The sequence below is a fragment of the Haliotis rufescens genome, unplaced genomic scaffold (assembly GCF_023055435.1).
Source record: "Haliotis rufescens isolate VD_foot unplaced genomic scaffold, xgHalRufe1.0.p SCAF_17, whole genome shotgun sequence".
NCBI lineage: Eukaryota > Metazoa > Mollusca > Gastropoda > Lepetellida > Haliotidae > Haliotis > Haliotis rufescens.
The window spans coordinates 22099963-22117328 of record NW_025963857.1 but is presented as its reverse complement, the minus strand read 5'-3'; the positions used below and the strand labels follow the sequence as shown (position 1 = coordinate 22117328).

Below are 17366 nucleotides of genomic sequence, written 5' to 3'. Positions count from 1 at the left end.
GGTAAATCCAAGACAAACTTATATTAAAATCTCTAAGTAGCAGCTCTTTTGGCTAATATTTGGGAGAACTACAAAGTATCAACTTGCTACAGCTGGACAAAGTTCTGATCTTATTGAGATTGGTTTCACCGAGGAGATAATCTCTAACCGGTACCCTTGTCTCCGATACATGACAAATGTAACAATGTCCACATCGCTCCATCTCTGATGACCTACCCTCTTGCAGACACCAGTTTTGTCTGTTGTGGAGAACAAACTATGCAGCAATTTGTTTGCTCAGCAAAAATCGTCATTGGGCCAGACCCATCTATCTGAGGTTAATACAGTTAATATATGACAAACCATAGGCGAAAATTTCTTTCAACTACTGTACATGCTGTAATAAGCGCCCTGGGAGCATAGAAAATTCACTAAGTAGGGTCCTTATTAAAACCATACACAAGTAAAACTTGTTGTCAGCGATCAAGTGGTAGATAGCACACCTAGTCAATGAAACTGAAACTTTTTTCATATAGTTACGAGGCAATTATATACACTGCCTTCTAGACTGCAGGGTTTCCTGTAAACAAGATTTGTGGATTACAAATACAGATTTACGTGTACATTTTTGGGCTTAGTGATATGCGCTTATTGAGATTACCTATTTGGAGTGAGGCGCTTAGTGCAACAACAACAACAGTAAGTTAAATTTCAAATAACCTAATAATTTGTTTTCACAAAAACACCAACAGTATGCATATTTATTCTTGTAAATGCCCTATTATCAAAAAAGATTTATTTTCCTTATAAACCTTCGGTGACGTCATCTTATTGTTACTCCAGTCGCGATTTTATAGGATATTCAAGTCATATTTGCTATATCCCAGGGATTTTATATAATGTCCTGGGTATTTTATTAATATAACTTCTATTCAGATTGTAAAATGCAATGAAATGTAAAATCAAATGACAAATGTTTTCTTTATATTCCCGAGGATTGAACTCGCAACCTTCATATCTGTAGCCCAGTGAGTGTACCACAAGGCTACAGAGGTGTTGATAAGCCGCACTGCTTTCTAGAATGTCCTTTTCAAGATCCGTACACCAGCGACAGATATTTTACGCCTGTTTCCTAAGGTTCATGGAAAGTATGTTCGAAATGTTGATAAATGTTGTTTTAAGGTTCAAATTCGGTTTATAAGTAAGATAAAACACTTCCCCCTGAGGTTGTTATATTTAAAAACCTTATCCTCGGAAAATCCCTTGGGATGCAGGTTTTAAATATAACAATCCTTGGACGTGTTTTATCCTATACTTCAAAGGTGTTTTGAAATGACATTGGAAGAACCTATCAGGAAGTTTGAAACAAGCATATTTATAATTGCCAAGTCATCTTTTCTAAAATAAATTTGTTCTTTTGACTAATCATAAAAGGTAAGATAATCCCGGGGTTGCAGGCTTGAAATATATTTACCCGAAACCACAGGACTGGCTACTTGAAAGTCTTACCAGTCCTTGTCAAAAATTGCCATTCCCACATTTTATGGAATCCAAACGTGATGATGCATCTCTTTTTTTCATTTCTAGTACTTCGAACTTGAAATAGCAGTGGTTGTTACTACAAAAAACAACAAATGACATAACTTCTAGTCCAGCAATGTAACAACACTTATTGCCCATCAATACAATAAATAACAGTCAATTTGTCAACTACTGACCACTGATACCAGAGTTCCACAAAAGAGAAACTATCACAATATCACTACCCTTGCTGCTGACTCTAGTCGTTTTACCTGTTCATATGGAGATTTGTATTAATTACTAATTGGCAGAAAAAATATAACCATCCACGGGACGGGTAAACTTGTATTTCACAGGTCCTTGGTGGCATTAACCCTTGTATTACATTGTCCTTTGTGGAATTAACCCCTGATATCACCGGTCATTTGTGGAATTAACCCTTGTATTTCACCGTTCCTTGGTGGAATTCACCCTTGTATTTCACCGGTACTTGGTGGAATTAACCCTTGTATTTCACCAGTCCTTGGTGGAATAAAGCCATGTATTTCACCGGTCCTTAGTGGAAATAACCCATCCTGGACAGTGAGGATGGGCTATTTTTGCAACCCTGATATACATTAACATGAAAACTCCCAGTCTGGCCTGATCAAAATGCAACAAGGACTTCAACAAATGACAAAAAAGTCCATATACTGTGTAACAATGACTAAGAACCATTAAAAGCTGGTTTGATTGAAAGTTCACAATAGTAGTCGACGCATGTTCAACAAGAGAAACACCTGACAACTTGGACTGACAGACCTGCAAGAGTCAACCATCAGGAAACAACCAGTGTGACTGCTGTTCTAAACGTGTAACAGCAAATTCAATTTCAGACACTTAACATGCTAAAAACACTCTCATATACTGACAAGGAAAAGGATAACATTCATCACCTTTTCTCTGTTTTTTTTCGTTGTATATGCTAGCACCAAGTAACTGTGGATTTTTTTGTCAATAACATATAACGAGCAAAAGTTGAAATGCTGAAAAACAGTTAAGTAAATCAGGAATGTTTTGCGCTATGAAATTATTGCGAGTGTCTAACACTAACCTAACTGCGTCTGAAAGTTTTGCGACACCCTGTTGATGAGATTACCGAAGATCAAAGCTACTTTTGCATACGATATTTTTTATGAGTAGGAAGCGGTGTGATGAAAATGTAACTTAGAGTCAGTCAGTGGTTTTTAAACTATAGATGCATGTGTTGTAGTTGACAAGGAAGGCTGAAACAACGTGTTTATCTAACAGTATAGACTCGCTGGTGTGTATCTGGACTACTCAGTGTTATATAAGGAAATTGATGTGATGTGGCAGGTTAGTTGATGTTGTTTTTTAATTAGTCTGAAGGGGCCACCGACCCATGATACATTTTCAAAGAATACGAAAACGTTTTCCTTCAGAACACATAGATGGAGTTGCAGTCTAATATACAGTATTGACTGACGCTGAGGCTGACTTTACATACCAGCTCCTTATGAACACACAATGAACATGGTTAAATGTAACAAATGTTGTATATGGGATAACACTTTCTGAGTAAAGTACAGATTCTCATACTTTTTTCGGTTGAGTCCCATCCGGGATTCGAACCCACATTGCCAGAGTGAGGCACCTAATTGCCAGCACACAAAGTCAGCAATCTAACCCACTCAGCCATCGAGGCTTCCACAAAAATGAAAGTCCGACATCTGGTAGTCTAGATCACCTACTCTGTGTACCCCTCTGCTAGTGTAAATTACCACGGCTCCCATGACCGAATGCTATGAACACACAATGCCATCTAGAAAGTGGTCAAATCTAAAAAATTTAGAAATGTTTACTAAGAAAGTGTCATCCCAAATATAACATTTGTTACATTTGACCACTTTCTAAATGACATTATCAGTGTGTTTTGGTGCAAGATATGGCATAACAAATATCTGTGTAAAAAACATGAACGTTATTAGACAGCTGTGTGAGAGAGACTTGGAGTGATACATGGGTAAGGTAGAACTATACACCAGCTCAATGAGGGATAACAACAATACTAAACATAGCAGCATCAGTACCACCATTAATGAAAATGATTGCAACAATAATGAGAAAAATATATGATATGCATAACAATTTGCTTTAATGCACAAAAAATGTTGCTGATATGTGGGACTTGATCATATACTACTAAAAAAAGCTTAAGACTACACAGTTCTTTCATATTACTATAGTTCACGTCATGCCATATATTCTTAACTTTTTGAGTAGTGTATTTATAATATGTTGGTCAAAGTGACATTACAGTTGTACATCAATACTTTTTATACATTTTTTGTACACCTATCCTTTGAAAACTTTGTTTAAAATAATTAAGTAACAAATAAATTGCTCCCACCTCATATTTTCTTAAAATTTGGATGAAAATCTAATTCTTAATTTTTGTAGCTCTGGAAATTGCAGATGCTACTTTCAGTGAATGTAATTGAAATAAATTGAGCACAAAAATGACACGAAGCACATAAAGGGTAAAAAAGAATTAAGATATTAAAAGAAAATATAATCCACTTTAATATATACCCAGTTAAAGAGGATATCCATTTTGCCTGCCACTTGTAGTCTAACAAACACATAATGAAATCATTAACCTTCAATCACTCTTTTTACATAACAATACCACTGAGGCACAATCTACTAATGTGTCAATGTAGCGTACAATATTTTGCATCACAATTACTCTTAAACAAACAAACATATTAAAATATATATATACTGTGATAATAAATATAAAAAATAACTATGACAGGTACTAGTATATAACCTTCTATATACAACAGCATCTACTGAATCAACATGGACTGTATTCGACATAATAAGCACCCAGGGCACTCTCAAAATTAGAAATAGGGGGCTCTTATTAGAATATTATTTTGGTGAAAAACAGGGTTGAAAGATTGTAAATTTTGTGGTTTATGCTGACAGCCTGAAATGTTTATATACAACAGATATATTTTTCCAGAATCTAATTTCCCATAATTAAGGATGCATATAACACACGTATTATACACGAATAAATAAGTCTTGTGTACATTGATCAATCGGAAGGGGTGGTAACTGGGATTGTTCACTAGCCAATATATTAGCAAATATCGCCGTGGGCGCTTATCAGAGCAGGGCGCTTATTACGTCGAATACGGTATATATAACACAGCAGTATTCTTAACAAGCCATTTTAGGTAACAAATAAAGGTGTGGTAAATGACGCCATTATAGATATTCTATATCTTAAAACATTATGCAACGCTGTATATCAGACGTATACACCAACACAACAATAAACACATAGTTAAGTTTGACAGTAAAGCTTTAACAATCAACTTGTATTTAAGTAACACAGCTTGGTATTCCTCGCCACTCTCATCTTGTCCTGGTTTGGCAGGAATTGAATGCCCAACTTGAGTGTCATATATGCCATATAGGATTAACCATAAAGATATAACATTGCATGGCATAGCTTTATACGTTATTATTCTCCAACCTTGGACACATACACTGAACCTTGCGACAGATGCAACAAAAAAACAGCGTCATCACTCCCCCCCGCCATGGGGCACATTAGAATCTTTTTGTTCATTTAGTAGTGAACATAAACTATAAGAAAGAGTTCTAAGGGTTGCTTTATGTCATCAGAATAAATGATTAAATGTGAAAGTAACAAACACAAAAAGCCCCTTCTCTGGAAAAATAATCTATGGCACTAATTTTCGAACTCAGTTTGGACAAGTATCTCTTAGATAAGCACACAAACTTTTGTTCATGTAACTTTAGTAGTTTCTGAGAAAACTTGTCCCCATTTCACACAGTATGCACTAAGTTGAAAAACACGAAGCAAGGGCCATAACTCTGTAAAAAATTAATTTAAGACACCAATTAATCATGACCAGTAATACCAGTGTGTAAAATTTCATTTCTCTAACTTAAATAATTTTGGAGAAAATTTGTCCCCTTTGAGAAGCGGACGGACAGAAGGACGGACAGACAGATGGATGAACTCTGTTCCTGTGTCCCCTGACCCACTTCATGGCGGTGGATAAAAATGATATGGTATTTTTCACAGATGTAGCCTTGAATGCTTACATAGTGCCTTGTGAAAGCTATGTGCAATTTTCTTGTGCAATTCTTGTCGATACGATACCTTAACTATTGGGCAGTTACACCTTACGATACCTTAACTATTGGGCAGTTACACCTTATGGTACCTTAACTATTGGGCAGTTACACATTACGGTACCTTAACTATTGGGCAGTTACACCTTACGGTACCTTAACTATTGGGCAGTTACACCTTACGGTACCTTAACTATTGGGCAGTTACACCTTACAGTACCTTACGGCCTCTTATGACAAGAATAGTCGCCTCTTACTGAAAGCAATGGTTGCTGAAGACCTGTTCTAATCTGGATCTTCATGGTTAGGCTGAAGTTCGGTACATATTCAAGGATTTTGAAGATGTTCTAAACATCACCCTCATATGTCTTATAACAATCTAATATCATTTGCATTAGTCCATCATAATGTCCCTGAATTAATGTGATTGTCACAAAAATATAAGTGTCTAAAAAATGGTTTTAAAAGAAGTGAACAAAAGTTGATAAATCCCTTTTACCCAGATGCGAAGGCTGCACAGGCTGCATGTGAATTTTTAAGTGAGAGGATAAATCTCTTACACCCCGCTATGACGCTAAAAGCCATGCATTGTTTACGAGTCGATGAAAGTCACATGACACAGCACAAGTTCACCTCAGATCAATTGAACAGCTGTTTCCTATCAATTTTCAATTTCTTTCAATTCTTTTATAATGGCATATTGAAATATGTTGGCAAGATAAATTCGCTGTAGCAGTATCACAAGGAGTATATGTGGTTTTAACATGGGACCCATAAAACCACATATACCAGTCTTGATACAGCTGCAACTTATTCTCGACCAACGTTATGAACAAATTTGATGTGTCCTGAGGTAGATCTGCTATTTGGCATTCATAATTGTTGCAACAGCAATGGAATGATTTTCACATAATGCCATTAAAACTTAATGTCAGTCAAAAGGTTTGCTGTCAGCAAGGTGAGCTAAAACAAGATTAAAACTTGGAAATGTGATCGGGTAGAGGTTGTGATTTTTATCAGTTGTCCTCGTCTGCCATCTCCACACTGTCACTGGCATCCTCAGACACTTTGCTGAGAATCCTGCTAAACTGTGGCTTCAGTGCCAACATCAGCTTCAGTTTCTGAAAAGTATCAAAGAGGCCAATTACTCTCGTCTCATCTCTGTGTCAGGAAGAGTGGATGAAGATGTCATAGATTAAAGCATTACTGCTTCTAATCTTCATACCCAAGATGGGGGTAAAGAATCCTGCGACTTAATTTCTAAATAATTCTCAAACAATTGTATACAATGTAAAAGAGTCACAGTGGCAACGACATCTCTAACTACTGTTGACACTTGTCACATAATAAGTATAACAACCAGTATTTCAACAATGGGGATGAATTCTTCCAGTGAAATATATATTATACATGATATAACTCCTCTATTTACACCCGTTGTCAGCGTAATTATATCATTAATACTTATCCTCACTGCTTATCTCACCTCATCTCACTCTTTGCTGTGTTCACAAGAACTGAAAATATTTCTCACCCGAACACACTCCTCAGAAAGTGCAGCCGCACCGGAGGAATGTGACCAAGCCGGTATACTCATCACTCTCTCCTCTCGCTTACCCTTAATGGTCGAAACACGAATACTGGAAACAGGGATGGCTGGATGGGCGCTATAGCGTATGAGTCGGGATAAGTATAAATTTACATAGTAAAACAGGAGGCATGGACTCTCGGTCGGTGGTTGAATCTGGTGTGACCGAAATCTGTGGCATGTATTTCTGACATTCTGACAGCCGTGGGTAAAGGCTGTAGAAATAATGTTTTCTGTATCAGGTGTTCGAATCAGTTTCTTCTAGAGGTTGGTAAGCGTCACTGGTAAGATGCTTCAGGACTATATTTAAGTCCCAGACTGAGGCTTTGAATATCTTTCTTTGATCTGCTAGTCTGTAAGATCTTAGGATATCAGTTCAAGATTTCTCACAGTGGTGAGTATTCTGGCTTGGTCACATGCTTCTGGTGCGGCTGTGAGAGAACACAGCACAGGAGTTTCCACTAACTTTTCAGAATGAGATGAGATAAGCACTTAGTATGAGGATAAGGTAAAATTATAAATATTAAGGTTTGGTAAATGCAAGGTAAATATATATGCATATATGTACCAGTATATATTTCAAAGAAACAGTGACAAAAAAAGCACCACACTAGTTATGTATGTTTTCCAAACTATAGTGTATATGTGTGTGTATGTGTGTGTATGTGTGTGCATGTGCACGTGTCTGTCAATAATAGCACTATCAATCCAACGGGTCCACTGTTTCAGATGAACAGGCCCATGCAACACATTTTTAACAAATTGTTGTTTAATGTTGCACTCATTATATCCTGCTATTGTGACTTATTTTGCGAGCAAAACACCACCCAATGAAACAACTAGACCTGAGTGTAAACCGCCAGTCCCTCAGATCTCCACTAGTTTCAGGCTTGTGGATTTGTAGTGGTGTCTAGCCCTGCAGTCTCACCTCGTCGTTGTACTGGAAGATTCGGTGGTCTATCTTGGGGGCCAGGTAGCACTGCTCCGCCTCTGCCTCATGGATGCTCTGTTGTCTCACCAGGGGGTAGGGCTTGTGGACCTGATCCATGCTGGCCTGCCTCACCATGGAGGTCTTCCTGTAGTTGGCCACCACAAACACGTACCATGTTATAAATAAGTCAAACATTACATGACTGTAGGCTACCTTTCAATTAATCACTCTTTATTTCTGCACCAAAGATGTCACAGACCCAGAGAACAAAGGCAGTCTGCGACTTTAGCCACCAGTCCGAAATCCCAGTCTGCTAAATTTCTGTTCGGTCAGTATAGCCAATAATATTCTATATGATAACACTGAAATCTACTGAACATAATGCCAAGAGTCAAGTTCAGGTTTGGCACAGACTGGAAAGATATAAATTCTAATTACGAGAGTCTATGAAAGAATGGTTTTCCTACTCACACTGACATAATAATTATACAGTGACTAATGTTGCAAAGTGTCACTGCTAGAGGAATTTAACCGAGAGCCAGGTTTAAAAACACCCAGGACACAGTAATATTCTGATACATAATCTTTCCTCCATCGTCAATACTTCCCACGTTTGTGTACAGTATCTTCCTTCATCAGCTGTGAACCCATGCAGCCGCTATGTACAGTAATAGTGATGTGTGCCCTGCTCCCATCCAGCAACATTGGGTGAACCCTACCATTGCCGACAGTGAGTGAGTGAGTGAGTGAGTGAGTGAGTGAGTGAGTGAGTGAGTGAGTGAGTGTGGTTTTACGCAATAATATTACAGCAACATCTCGGTGGGGGATGCCAGAAATGGGCTTCACATATTGTACCCATGTGGGGATTCGAACTCGGGTCTTTGGCGTGGCAAGCAAACACTTTAACCACTAGGCTACCCCTCCACCACACACTGTCAGTTGAGAAACATTACCCTTTGTGCAATGTAATCTGCACACTAAATGATCTAAGCACTTGCTCACTTCCCTCTGGCTCGACCATGCTGTTGCTAAATTCTTTGAAAATGGTGATTTCACAGCAAAGCAGTCCTATTAAGAGGTGATGGAGGAATGTGTACGCAAGTACACAAGTGAAGTATTGACGATGTCTTTCCTAGTGCTACAATGTATTCAGAATTGAAATAACCTTCTACCCCTTGCCTTACAATGTTATATATATATTGTCTTGATCACTGATTTCACAATATGATTTGATATAGCACTAATAAAAACAGAAATGCCTAACTACCGGTAACTTCAAAATCTGGATCAATTGTAACAACAGTTATATCTTGTTCAATTGTAGTGTACAAATGTTTTGACAGTCACCCCTAGTGTGCTTAAAATAAGGTCTAAGTACACAAAACTTCTGAAGGGCACAGGTGAACCAGTCATCTAAGGCCCCACAATTTGCTGAGTTGTATCTCTAAGAAATCTAGGATCGTGGTTCAAATCCCGGTCACCCCAATTATGTTTCTAGGTTTGTCAGCACCATACCCATGCTCATGGGTTTCACCGAAGTGGTAAACATGTGACACCTGCACCATTTCCGGCTTTCCTCCCACATAAGTTGACACACAGTAACATAAACCCAACTCACTCACTCACAGCAATACATGGATGAGACAAATCTGAACTGTACATACCTAGCTAGACACAAGAGACTCTGTCTGTGTCCGGACTTGCATGGTTTCTGCCCCTTGTAGATCTTCACAGAGTCAAAGTGGTTGTTGACGGTCGTCGATAGAGACTGACACTGTTCAGCAGACACCTGCAAGTTGTCCGAGTAATGTACATACTTCAACTCACACAAAGTGGTGTCATTATTTAAAGGAACATGAATGCCAGTTCAAGAGAAGATGTTTACAGAGCCCAGAGTGCATTCTGAGAGCATTTAAGGACTTTGTTAAAGTACTAAGGCCAAATGAAGGTGAATATTTAAAATATGGCAAAACATGGAACATGGTGTTTACAGTGTTTGAAATTAAGGGGGGCATTGGGCATTGGGATACTCCAGGTCTTCTCCAGGGGTACCATCATTTGAAGTTAGGGGCCCCAAAATCTTTAACTTTTAACATTAGGATTATGACAAGAGCCCCTTGTTTACAGAATTTACATATGCAACATTTAATTAAAAAAAAACAATGGCCATTAACTGGTGGTTAAAAAAACCTCCTGAGTAGATTTAGCTGTGATCATTGGGAACAAGTTTTATCTTCAATGTAAAAAGTGTGTGTTTCAATCTGATTGATGGCGGTCTGTAAATAATCAAGTCTGGGCCATACACTTCAGTGATTGACATCATGAGCATCGATCCACGCAATCGGGATACAATGACATGCATCAACGAAGTCAGCGAGCCTGACCACCCGATCCCGTTAGTCGCCTCTTACGACAAGCATAGTCGCCTTTTACAGCAAGCATGGGTTGCTGAAGACCTATTCTACCCCGGATCTTCACGGGTCCCACGCAAATGGGATACAATGACATGTATCAACGAAGTCAGCGAGCCTGACCACCCGATCCCGTTAGTCGCCTCTTACGACAAGCATAGTCGCCTTTTAGGTCAAGCATGGGTTGCTGAAGACCTTTTCTACCCCGGATCTTCAGGGTCTTTGTACATGAGCATTAGTACAAATCTCACCGCTATTTCACAAGGCTTGAACACATCATAGCCATCCTTCCCAGCAGCGATGTACTCCTTGGTACACAGAGTGTACACCTGAAGGAGAGACAGCTTCATTATTACACAGAATACATGGCACCAATAAAACTGACATATTATCTATATGGCTGATATAGTTAGTAAGCATGTTAGGTTAAATACCATCACAGCTTGTCGCCTTGCCACGTCACAGATTTTCATTTTTACAAATTCGGTGAAGCCCACAAGCATGGATGTGGTGCTGACAAATCTAGGACATGGAGTAAGTCAGTTCTTGTATTTGAAGCCAAGATTGTCAGTTCCCGGTAGTGCCAAGGACACAACTCAGTACAGCAAATAAAGGCCTCTTGTAAATAAGATATTGACTCGAGTGACAAAAGAAAAAAAGAATTGAAATGCAGTGTTTTTATTATTGTACATCCTTGTCAAGTATTCCTGTTGCATCTTAACAATGAGGGAGTCTGCACATTCTCCTGTACTTTTGACAATGCTGCCACAAGTTACCTACTTAGTCTCGCTGGAGGAATTTGCTCTGCACCTTCACCAGGCATTAGTCTACACGTTCTCCTGGAGGTTTGACAGATAACATGGCCACAGGTTCCTTACCTTATCCAGCTGGAGGTATTCCCTCTACACATTCACCACCCTGGAGTCTACACGTTCCCTGGGGGTTTGATAGATAACATGGCCACAAGTTCCTTACCTTATCCAGCTGGAGGTATTCCCTCTACACATTCACCACCCTGGAGTCTACACGTTCCCTGGAGGTTTGATAGATAACATGGCCACAAGTTCCTTACCTTATCCAGCTGGAGGTATTCCCTCTACACATTCACCACGCTGGAGTCTACACGTTCCCTGGGGGTTTGACAGATAACATGGCCACAAGTTCCTTACCTTATCCAGCTGGAGGTATTCCCTCTACACATTCACAATGCTGGAGTCTACACGTTCCCTGGAGGTTTGACAGATAACATGGCCACAAGTTCCTTACCTTATCCAGCTGGAGGTATTCCCTCTGCACATTCACTACGCTGGAGTCTACACGTTCCCTGGAGGTTTGACAGATAACATGGCCACAAGTTCCTTACCTTATCCAGCTGGAGGTATTCCCTCTACACATTCACCACCCTGGAGTCTACATGTTCCCTGGAGGTTTGACAGATAACATGGCCACAAGTTCCTTACCTTATCCAGCTGGAGGTATTCCCTCTGCACATTCACCACGCTGGAGTCTACACGTTCCCTGGAGGTTTGACAGATAACATGGCCACAAGTTCCTTACCTTATCCAGCTGGAGGTATTCCCTCTACACATTCACCAAGCTGGAGTCTACACGTTCCCTGGGGGTTTGATAGATAACATGGCCACAAGTTCCTTACCTTATCCAGCTGGAGGTATTCCCTCTACACATTCACCATGCTGGAGTCTACACGTTCCCTGGAGGTTTGACAGATAACATGGCCACAAGTTCCTTACCTTATCCAGCTGGAGGTATTCCCTCTGCACATTCACCACGCTGGAGTCTACACGTTCCCTGGAGGTTTGATAGATAACATGGCCACAGGTTCCTTACCTTATCCAGCTGGAGGAATTCCCTCTACACATTCACCACGCTGGAGTCTACACGTTCCCTGGAGGTTTGACAGATAACATGGCCACAGGTTCCTTACCTTATCCAGCTGGAGGTATTCCCTCTACACATTCACCACCCTGGAGTCTACACGTTCCCTGGGGGTTTGACAGATAACATGGCCACAAGTTCCTTACCTTATCCAGCTGGAGGTATTCCCTCTGCACATTCACTACGCTGGAGTCTACACGTTCCCTGGAGGTTTGATAGATAACATGGCCACAAGTTCCTTACCTTATCCAGCTGGAGGTATTCCCTCTACACATTCACCACGCTGGAGTCTACATGTTCCCCTGGAGGTTTGACAGATAACATGGCCACAAGTTCCTTACCCTGTCCAGCTCAAGGTATCCACCTTGTACCTTCACCAAGCGGGAGTCCACACGTTCCCCTGGAGGTTTGCTGGGGTCAAATCCAAACACCATCCCTGACACCTGAGGGAAACGCCCCTCCAGTTTTGGGTACTTGGACACCCCGTTCTCTAGAGCTTGATGGAGCTGGGATCCTGGGAAAGGTGGAGAAGGTTATATAGAAAATATATAAATAGTTACCATGTACTTAGTGATCAAATACTATTTTATATCAAATATAAAACCACTATTTCACTCAACTTAGTGCCATAACTTCTTTCAGTTTGCCACTATGAAACTTTTGTTTTCCGAGACGGTTGTGTAAGAAAATACATAATAAATAAAAATCTGTCTTTTCGTGTCAAATAACATGTTTAACACATCTCATGACATTTTCAATCTTTGACGCACCACTCAGGAAAATATCAACTTTGTCAGCTTAAGATAAGCCAAAAATTCACTCTATGTTTCTTTTAATGTGATAATTACTAATGGCAATTAACAATCAAGGCAAAGGAAAATTTTAAATCTGAGTATAATTGCCTAAAAGACCAATTTACCGTACACTGAAGTATGTACTTAGTGTGTGTGTGAGTTACTGTTGTTTAATGCTAGTCAATTATAATGACGTAATGAATGTAATGACAGGCCAACTCACATAGGAATAAATGTGCTTATTTATTGTGACCATTTATGGAAAGTAAAGTGAGAGTAATCTGAAAAATTGTCACTTCTAACAGAAGCTGACTCAAATTACATAGATTGGCTACTGGCCTGGCACTAATGTCACCCACTGTACATAATGACCAAGTGATGATGTGCTTGGTCTTCTTTACCTATCCCTTCTAATAGGCTTGTGCACCAATAGTTGCGGTAACCGTATCTCTGTGCTGCTGCCTATAATCATTTTGTTTGTTTGTTGTTTAACGCCACACTCAGCAATATTTCAGCTATAAGACAGCGGTTTGTATGTAATCAAGTCTGGACCAGAAAATCCAGTGATTGACATCGTGAGCATCAATCCACTCAATTGGGATTCAATGACATGCATCAACCAAGTCAGCGAGTCTGACCACCCAATCCCGTTAGTTGCCTCTTATGACAAGCATAGTCGCCTTTTACGGCAAGTACCATTTGCTGAAGACCCATTCTACCCCAGATCTTCACAGGTCTATAATTATTTTGATCATCACAATCCTTTATTGGGAGCAGCACAGAAATACAGTTACCAATGCTAGTGTCCCAATACACTTGTTGCTAGTAATCTCCACACCCACCTGTGACCTTAAGAACCACCAGCGGATCAACGAGAGGCAATATGGTGAGAAGATCCCTGATTTTGAAGACTCCTTTTGGATGTATTTTGTCAGATCTGAAAGTCCCTGAGTTGAGCAGTGCTATTTCAGCCTTGGTTGCTGTCAGCATGATGTCCATCACAAAATTACCTACATCAAAACAAACATTATCATGTACATTTAAGATAATCATTTACAAACAATTGTATGTCCCTTCTTTGAACAGTGTTTTAACATATATTTTATCTTTACAAATATAATTTGATCTTTTAAAAATAGTGCCACAACACTGTAGCTCACCTGGATATGTAGGCAACAGTGTTAAGTGTCAACAAAGACAGCCACAACAAAAATTGCTGTCAACACTGATATTTACACAAACACATAATGTATAAATACTGAGGATTTTAAAAAAACCACTAAACCTTTGACTCCAGCATATTGTAATTCATATTATGTTTCTACGTCTCCTTGCAGTTTTACCTCTGCACACATGCAACTATGACAGCAAAAGTATAGACAATTTTAGTACCGTGAGAACATTGAATGAGTGAGGATATTACGGAGTGCTCAAAACAAACCAGTGACTGATAGTGTGAGAACTGATGTGACATCACAACTGAAGGTCACCCATTGCCATAGAAACCAAGTTGTTACCCATTAATATTTTTAACAAATTGCTTCTCCCCAAAAGCTCTCCCTGAGCAAAGTTTGTTTATTGTTTTTAACCCGGCACTCAGCAATATTGCAGATATATGACAGTGGCATGTAAATAATTGATTCTGGATCAACCAATCTAGTGATTGACATCATGAGCATCGATCTATGCAAGTGGGATACGATGACATGCATCAACCAAGTCAGCGAGTCTGACTGCCTCATCCCTAAGTCGCCTCTTCACTGGGCCTTAGAAAAGTAATAGTACAGCAACATCAACTCAATAGTTATCATTGGTAATAATTCTGAGAATTCTACCTCTATTACATCATTGCCATAAATCCTGTATTTTGGTTGCAACCACACTATAACTAAATCTTCAGATTTTAAACAGAAGTCCTCCTCCGTGGTCTAGTGGTCCGCCCAGAGAGCGGAAGGTCCGGGGTTCAATCCCCAGCCGGGTCATACTAAAAGAAGTTAAAAGATGGCACTTTTGTTACCCTGTCTGGGGCTCGGCATTAAGGGACTAAAACAAGGACTGGTAGGCTCAGAGTCAGTATAAGTCTGTCAGTCAGTGTCTGAGTGGTTTATTCATGGTATCTCAGTGGGCTAGCACTATAAATCGGCATCAGTCCGGACTAGTACAAGCAGCCAATGCATGCAAGTCACTATATATGTGCAATAATCTTTGACGCGATGTTACACCCCATTTCACCTCACCTCACTGTCAACTACAACTACAAACTAGTTGTTCCCGGGATAGCACCAGTAGCCTGACAGCTCTTCAGTGTGCAATCCTCACCAAAACATCAAACCACTAGAGGATTTTTGTTTTGCTTTTTTTGTTTTTTTGTTTAACGCCGCACTCAGCATAAATAATCGAGTATGGACCAGACAATCCAGTGCCTTTTATGGCAAGCATGGGTTGATGAAGACCTATTCTACCCCGGATCTTCACGCAGTTGTAACAAGTATATAACAATGTCAATCAAAGAATAGGAATTACAAAATAGGCATCTGGTGAGAATCCCAGACAAGGTCACAAAGAGTCCACCAGGACAGATCATGACGGAGGTGGAGAGGGATGAGTACTGGGTCTGAGGGACAAAAAACCTCAGAAGGTGCCTGGGAACGATCGTAGCGACGAGAGGTCGGAAAGCACTCCTTCCTTGATAGTATGAACTTCTTCTAAGCCTGTTTGAGGAAGGTGGAATCCCTGGAGGAGTCGTGAGACCGTTTAGGAGACAACGACCCGATCTGTGCAAGGAGCTGCTAGCGCTGTAACGCGAGGAGCTGGGAAGAATCCAGATTTGTGTTGTCAGTAAATCCTCCTATATACGAAACAACCATGTCGAGTAGACTGTAAAAAAGTCCAGCCTGATCAGTGCGTATGGGCATCAACTTGCAGTGATGATGAGTTTCATATTAGTATTAGACTGGTAGTCTGTGTGGTCAACGTGGTCCATGTGGGAGCCATACGGGACCTTAGATTAACCCATACCCTTATGTTGAACTTCAGTTCTCTGTAGGTCTAACAGGATATCCAGATGGACCGTGGAGGGACCGGTGTGGACCGTGGAGGGACCGGCACGGACGGTTGTCACGGTGGGTAAGGCATGGTCGCCACTACCTAGCTGCTTGTCCGGAAGTCCTGCAACCAAGGCACTGGCAGACGAAGATAGTCGGGGCTCAACTAGAAACATACCCCCATGCAGCCTATTGGCCAGGGGATTCTTTTGAGGCTGTAAGGACTGAGCCTTCTTTAACTTGTCAACCTCCGATGATTATGCTGATAGACGGGAGGCAAGGAAGACTTCAATGGATGGCTTCTGCTGTGCACAAAGCTTCTCCAACGTGCTGATTGAAAAACCAGAAGCTGGGTCTGGCTGAGGAGTTAGTAGGTGTTGTGATAGATGCCATGGTCTTGGGATCCATCAGGCAAGGACTTTCTTCTTAGCAGCCCCCTTACGCGTGACTTCAGTGAAAGAGTCATCCACCTTTGAAAAAGCTGTCTTGGAGAGATGAGTGCAAAGCTCCTCCTCAGCACTTACTCTGCAATTCCCAGCAGAAATTATGTGGGACCCCAATGACAGACGATGCCATAACACAAAAACCAACCGCAGAAAATACTCATGTAACCAGCTAGTAATTTGCCTATACAAATCTTTCTTGTAACGCTTAAACTAAGTACCGATGGGATACTAGTTAAAGAGTGTGGCTACATAACCAAGTGCTAGGGTAAGCTAAACCAAAGGCGTTGTCTCTAGCGCACACAGGAAAGAAGTGAGGTTTTTCCAGCCTTTGCGCACGGAAGAGTTGTCAGGCTACTGCAGTTATTGCAGGAACAACTTGTTGTTTGTAGTTGACATTGAAAAGGACTTCTGTGGAAAATGTGAAGATAAAGTTATTGTGTGGTTTCAGCCAAAATACAGAATTTATGGCAATGATGTAATAGAGGTAGAGGATTCATAAGGATCATTCATGTATATATGAAAGTCATATGAAAGGGGTTATTAGGCATACAATAATGAACAAAGTATGAGATCTCTT

The 17366-nt window shown here is 40.3% G+C and overlaps 1 protein-coding gene across 1 annotated transcript in view; it reads right to left on the bottom strand.

Annotated features, from left to right (window-relative positions):
- Positions 1 to 5467: 5467 nt before the first annotated feature.
- LOC124133970 (mannosylglucosyl-3-phosphoglycerate phosphatase-like) overlaps positions 5468 to 17366 on the bottom strand; it is a 25304-nt gene continuing 13405 nt past the window's right edge. The window contains exons 9-14 of the mRNA XM_046498579.2: positions 14142 to 14309; positions 12847 to 13019; positions 10861 to 10938; positions 9863 to 9987; positions 8196 to 8343; positions 5468 to 6800 (exon numbers count right to left, since the gene is read on the bottom strand). Of these exons, the coding sequence (XP_046354535.2) occupies positions 6696 to 6800; positions 8196 to 8343; positions 9863 to 9987; positions 10861 to 10938; positions 12847 to 13019; positions 14142 to 14309 (797 nt within the window). The 3' untranslated portion in view covers positions 5468 to 6695. The remainder of the gene's footprint in view (positions 6801 to 8195; positions 8344 to 9862; positions 9988 to 10860; positions 10939 to 12846; positions 13020 to 14141; positions 14310 to 17366) is intronic.